This window comes from Delphinapterus leucas, chromosome X (assembly GCF_059928025.1).
Source record: "Delphinapterus leucas isolate spDelLeu-1000000601 "Yukka" chromosome X, BTC_Dleu_Yukka2, whole genome shotgun sequence".
NCBI classification, from domain to species: Eukaryota; Metazoa; Chordata; class Mammalia; order Artiodactyla; family Monodontidae; genus Delphinapterus; species Delphinapterus leucas.
In genome coordinates, this window is record NC_143150.1 from 44,667,841 (window position 1) to 44,673,922 (window position 6,082).

Genomic DNA, 6,082 nt, shown 5'->3' on the forward strand with positions numbered 1-6,082 from the left:
TGATTTAGAGTAAAAGTGAATAGTATAATTCCTGAGGCAGGGATAAAAACGATATTGTCCTTCCACTTTATCTTATTTCTAAATTTTACCGAGGGCTTTTTCTGGCACCTTGGGAGCTTGCTCAGCCCAGGCTTAGGACAACCTAGATGTGCCAGAGATTTTAACATTCCTAGGGTAACATCCACCAATAAAGGATCCACATCTGTGGATAAATGCTCCAGTTTCCCATCTCTTATTGGGATAATTCTGAGGAGCATTGTACATGGTTCCTTAGGCTTAGAGGGTCCCCAGCAGGATTGGACCAATTGCCTTTTGGCTATGTCTGTCTCTGGTGCTATATTTTTTAAAAAGATTTTCATCCTAAAATTATATACAAAATAACATTTGTTATATATTATTTCAATGATTTATGTATTTTTATCTAAATATTTAGTGTCTGTATTTAAGTGTATAACAGGAATAACACACTTTATTTTTTTTCCAAATAACCAATTATATCAGCACCATTTCTTCAGTAATCTAACCTTTCACCACTGATTCAAAATATTTCAATCAGATTACTAATATTTCTCCATATTTGGGTTTGAAAATTGGCTTTCTCTTCTGTTTCATTTGTCCTATATTTATTCTGGTATAATATTGTTTTAATATTGTGGCTTCACAATACTTTTTACCTGTTAGCATAACTTTCCCAAATTACTGTTCTGAATTGTTGGAAGACCTCAGTGTTGCTCTATTTTAGAAGCTATTCTAGAGTCTTTTTGTAAAGTGAAGTTGTACTAATATAATTTAAATATAATTTAGAGGAGATGATACATTTGTCACAGGTTCTCAAAATCTGAAAATCCACCATCAAGACTCCATTAGACTCACTGCCTCATCTCATGAAAGGACTGCACAGAGGCCCTTCATAAGGGAAACCAGCAGCATAGGTTTATATTTCAAAGTCCTTAAAAGGGGGTGAGAGTGCAATCTGGAGGGTCTATATTTATAGGATGATTCAACAGCAGAAACATGTTGCCAAGTTTTTGCAACTTGAATCGATTTTCAACTGAAAATAATTGTATTGTCTAATTATAACAACCAAAAAATGAATGCATGCTGATGGGAAACAGAACAAAAACAATCACCCACCCCTTCAAAAAGTAAATAAACAGAAAGGGAAATAATTAGAGTGAAAGTGTTTTTAAAAATGTTACCTCCTACCTATTTTCCAGACTCCCTAGCCTTGCACACCCCTCCCCCGTCCCGGTTCCAGCCTGGGACAAAACCAACAAGACTAATAGGGTCAATTCTAGGCTTTACTTGTCGGTGAGTGGAAGGGAAAGAAGTGGGCATTTAATATTATAGAAGAGGAAGACGCAATTCTTTAAAAGCTCCAGCAGAAATCAGGACAAAGGCAAATACGACAAAATATTATGACCCGTTTGGTGTCGATGATGCTAAATAGGAAAATAAATAAATAGATAAACAAACAAACAAATAAATAAATAAATAACGGATGGGCAATACCCAGTGGTATTGGTGGGGGGAAGGTGGGAATGAGGAGAAAGGTGGCCCCGCCCACAACCCACTGCAGCTCCGCAGGTACGAACCATAATTGGGGATCTGAGCTCACAGTGACGTAGCCCTTACGAGACCTAGAGCCCGCCCTTGGATTAGTCTCTCCTCCCAGTTGCAGTCCTTAGTCGTTTGTGGCTGTATGCCGGCTCGCTATTGCCTTGAAGACGGGGGAACCTGTCCCCAGGAAGGAGGAAGTCGTAGAAGCTGACCCAGATTCTTGGCAGGTTGGAGGGTGCTGACTGGGGAGGGGAGCGGGGGCCTCAGGGCAAAGAGCAGAGCGGGTCCAGGACTGGATTCTCTCTGTCCCTTCCCCGATGCCCACACGTTTGGTCCAAGAAATAGAGGGCTTGGTGGGAGGAGATCAAGAGGGGCCAAGGGTTAAGAATGGGTACCAGTTGGTATCTCCTACGAGGTGGGCGATCGGGCGACGCCTGGAAGGGAAGGACTAGAAAAGGATACGGCGAGGAAACGGCCTGATTCCTGCAGGGCGACGGGAGGGGGCGCGCAACCGGTGACCCTGGGTTGGGGATGGCGGACTCTGCATCGGGTCTAGGCCACCGTTCCCGGTATTTCTTCTCCACCCTCCTTCCATTTTGGAGCCGGAAATGGTGGGCTGTGGGAACTCCGGGGAGGGGTGGGGGGAGGGGACCGGGGCGGCTGCTGCAGAGGATAGGGACATGGATTAGGTCTGGGAAGCACGTCCCTTCTGTAGAGGAGGCAGTCGATCGGGCGGGCTACTGACTTCGGGATATAGGCGGGGAACGAGAAACAGTTTCTGGTCCCTGCAGGTCGGTGTAAGCGTGGGCGCTACCTGCGGACCCTGGGGTAAGCCTGACAAAGCGCTGACGCCGCAGCGGGGACAGGTTTGCAATGCCCACGTTACCTCTTCATCCATCTTGATGCATAAAATGGTGGGCAGTGGCCCGAGGGTGAGCTCCAGAAAGTCCACTGGGTCCCAAAAGGTCCTGGCAGATACCCAGATTGAAATTCTTTATAAATGAACCACGTAACCACCCAGCAACCTCTTCGGACTCCCACGCCCCGCAAGTTGTCCATTTGCGTTCAAGAAATGATAATTAGATGACGGGAAGGACGAGACAGTGGAGATAAGGGGCCTAAAGAAGAGGTGAAACTGGTTTGGAAATAATCAGCTTTGATTTCTTCTGGAAGGCAGAGTCGCGCGTCACAGGGCGGGAAAAGAAGCTGTGAGACAGGATGGAGGAGAAAGAGAAGGCAGCAACATATTTCTAGCAGAGTCCTAAACCAACAACGGAGCTGGTGTCCCCTGATACTGGTCCTTTAGTCGAGTGATCAGTCCTGGCCATTGTCGAATTTCTGTCTGCAGGTCTTTAGGTCCGTGGGTGCAGCAGATTTCAAGGCTACGAGAGGAAGATTGCTTCTGATTCCTGCAGGTATGGGAGGTGCCTGGGACCCTTTGGTGTAGGGGTATCAGGGATCAGAACAGAATTTGGGGGACTCCCAGCCCTCCCTGCCCCACTTAAGTGCAGGAGAAATCTGGCCGAGTCTTTAGAAACTGTGGGCCTGTGGCTGGTGAGGGAAGAAGGGAGTAAAGGGGCAAGCTCTGGGGTGCCCCTGGAGGGCATATCAAGATCCCTGGAGGCTAAGACCTGGTTTTTCAGCGACGGTCCAGCCCACTACCTGTCCTACGTTTCTGTGCCAGGAGTGGCCCTGGGACGGATTTTCAGGGAAAATGGTGGGCTTTGGGGCAGGGCTAGATTTGCGGCACCCCTTAGAGGGCACACGAAGTCTCTCAGGTGGGAAAACCTTTGCTCACAGAGCTCTGAATCCTGTTCTTACAAAACATTCAATCCTTTTATCTACTAGGAAGAAGAAGCAGGAAAAAAAATCTCAAGATGGAAAATGTCCCCAAGGAAAGCAGAGGAGAGGAGCAGGTTCCGGTGCAGAATGAGGAAGCCCGCCCTTTGGGAGGTGGTGAAGGCCAAGAACCTGGAGGAAACATTAGAGGGGAATGGGCTCCACCTGCCCAAGATTTTAGAGAGGATATGCCCAATAGGCTTGTCAATAACATTGACATCATAGATGGAGATGCAGATGATATGGAAAGGTTCATGGAGGAGATGAGAGAGCTAAGGAGGAAAATTAGGGAGCTTCAGTTGAGGTACAGTCTGCGCATTCTTATTGGAGATCCTCCTCACCACGATCATCATGATGAATTTTGCCTTATGCCTTGAATGCTGAGGTTAATAATCGTATACCCCCCTGCTTCCCAAACTTGCATTTTCTTGATGTACCCTTTACTGTGAACCTTTTGTGTTCTGTCATTTTTCTGATTGGAGATTTAATTTTCACTTTTGACTTAGTCTGTAAGTTTTTCTGTCAGCAGGGGAGATTTTATCAACTTGCATGGAAAGATGTCTATTACATATTATAAAGCTAATAAAGCAGTTTAGAAAGCAGTCTGTAGATATACTATCATTTAAAAGCATGTATAATATATATATATATACACACATCAGAATGCATCTTTTTCTTATTTTCTTTATTTTTTAATGTTTTTTCTCATTTTTCCAAAATGAATACACATGTGTCAGAAAAAAATGTAAGATGTAAATAACTTACCAATCAGCTTATAAAGGGAATGGAGACAATAAATACTTGAGGCACAATTTAAAGACATAAATCTTATATTACCTCTGGATCTCTTATTTAGAAGCACAAACCTGGCAATTATTACAGATATGTTTCTTTAAAATCAGCCTATTTGTCTATAAAATGAAGATAGTACATGCTTTATAGAGCTACTGTGGGAATCAAATTAGGTAATGACCGAACTCTGTGGCTGGCTCAGTCGACACATGCAAGGCCCAGCCCTCTAGGTGTCCTTCATATTTAGGTAAGGACCAAAGGAGTAGGCCTACCAGCAAGTCCAACTGACTGCCAGGTAGGAGACACCTTTCTACACCTATGCTGCTGTGTCTCCTTTCCCTGGATAATGCCATGACTGCGAGGCACTCCTTCCCCTTCTGCTAGGTTTTCCTCCCTCCACTGGTCCCCACCACTGCTGATGTGCTGGAGTCTTAAAGGTGACAAATACCCACTGATATTTTTGGAGCCCTCAGTGGTCTGAATCCCCAGTTTGCCCATTCAGAAATGTAGAGAATGCCCCTTCCTGCCTTAGAGTTATACTTAATTCAGGTGGGTACTTCCCCAGTGCTGCTTAAGTATCCAAACAGCCCTTTGCGGTTTTTCTCAGACTTTTGTCCTCACCCCCCATTCCCCAAGATAAATCTGAGTGACACTCATGATAGTGTGCTCAGAATTCAACTATCTCTTCTATCCTCCCATGAATATGGCTCAGTCTTCTTGGCAGTCCATTTTCTGCATAGACACTGCTACAGGTTTCACTCTTTGTATACACAGGTGTTGGGGTGGCTTTATGTCCCCAAGACTGTTCTGGTCCACACCACCCTCACCGCAGGAATCTTTGGTAGTCTCTACTCACACCAACCTACATGGATCCAGAGCAGTTTTCCTCTTCCTTTACTTTGATTTTTGCTCTGCTCAATAAACCTGTAATCACAGATCAGCAGGAAACAGGATGAGACTGGGGATCCAGGAGATGGACCCTTGTTTTAGGACATGTTCCACCACCCAGTCATCACTGCTCCCTAACTAGACTTCCCTTCTTACAGTAAATATATTGTCTCATTTGTCCTGGTACCCTCAGTGCCTAGCACAAGTTCTGGTAAGTTGTACGGCACTGCACGTAGTTATAACTGAGTTGAAAGTCCTGCAAGCTGGGCCCAGGTTTGCCTCTGATCATTTGTGAGCAAGTGACTTCTTTTCTCTGCAGACTGTAGCTTGCAATTGAAAAAGGAACACAATGGAGAAAGCATTATATATCAGTTTCAACACATGGATGTTGTAATATTAATATATGTCAGTGTTTATCAACATGTGTTATAAAGACCAGCTGCATCAGAATCACCTGTGAACTGGTTAAAAGTTCAGGAAACTAGATTTTACTCCACACCCACTGCATCCTACAAGTTCATCAGACATCTCTGGACTTAAAGTGGAGGCCCCAACTTTAGTTGAAGTTTGGACACTCCCCTCCTCATTACACACACACACACACACACACACACACACACACACACCCCAGACTTTATTTTACCACTAGGCCATCCTCTTTTTAAAGAGACAACTGTTTTATTTTTATGCTGTTATCTTTACTGCATAGGTTGTAACCTTGGCTGCAGGCTTGAATTACCTCAGATTTTAAAGTGGAGCTCAGGACCCAATTCCAACCTATTGAATCAGACTCATTAGAAGTGAGATCAAGGGATCATTACATTGTAAAAGCACCCACAATGATTCTGATGTACATGTAGAGTTCAGAACAACTGGGTATAATTTGTCACTAAAATATCTTTGGTTTATTTTCTCTGCACTATCCTTGATTGACTGTGTGAGCCTAAGGAAGTCATTTCATTTATCTAGAATGTTTTTCTTGTGAAAGACACATCAGAGAGGA

At 44.3% G+C, this 6,082-nt stretch overlaps 1 protein-coding gene across 2 annotated transcripts; it reads left to right on the plus strand.

The window, feature by feature from the left end:
* The first annotated feature begins 1,338 nt into the window (after nucleotides 1-1,338).
* BEX5 (brain expressed X-linked 5) lies at nucleotides 1,339-4,506 on the plus strand. 2 transcript variants are annotated; one of them, XM_022566492.2, is made up of 3 exons: nucleotides 1,339-1,787; nucleotides 2,909-2,975; nucleotides 3,409-4,506. In XM_022566492.2, the coding sequence occupies exon 3, from the start codon at nucleotides 3,438-3,440 to the stop codon at nucleotides 3,774-3,776; it is 339 nt and encodes a 112-aa protein (XP_022422200.1). In that variant the 5' UTR covers nucleotides 1,339-1,787; nucleotides 2,909-2,975; nucleotides 3,409-3,437; the 3' UTR covers nucleotides 3,777-4,506. The 2 variants fall into 2 exon arrangements, with proteins under 2 accessions (XP_022422200.1, XP_089759984.1); XM_089903858.1 differs by lacking the exon at nucleotides 1,339-1,787 and having other exon boundaries at nucleotides 2,319-2,975.
* Nucleotides 4,507-6,082: the final 1,576 nt, after the last annotated feature.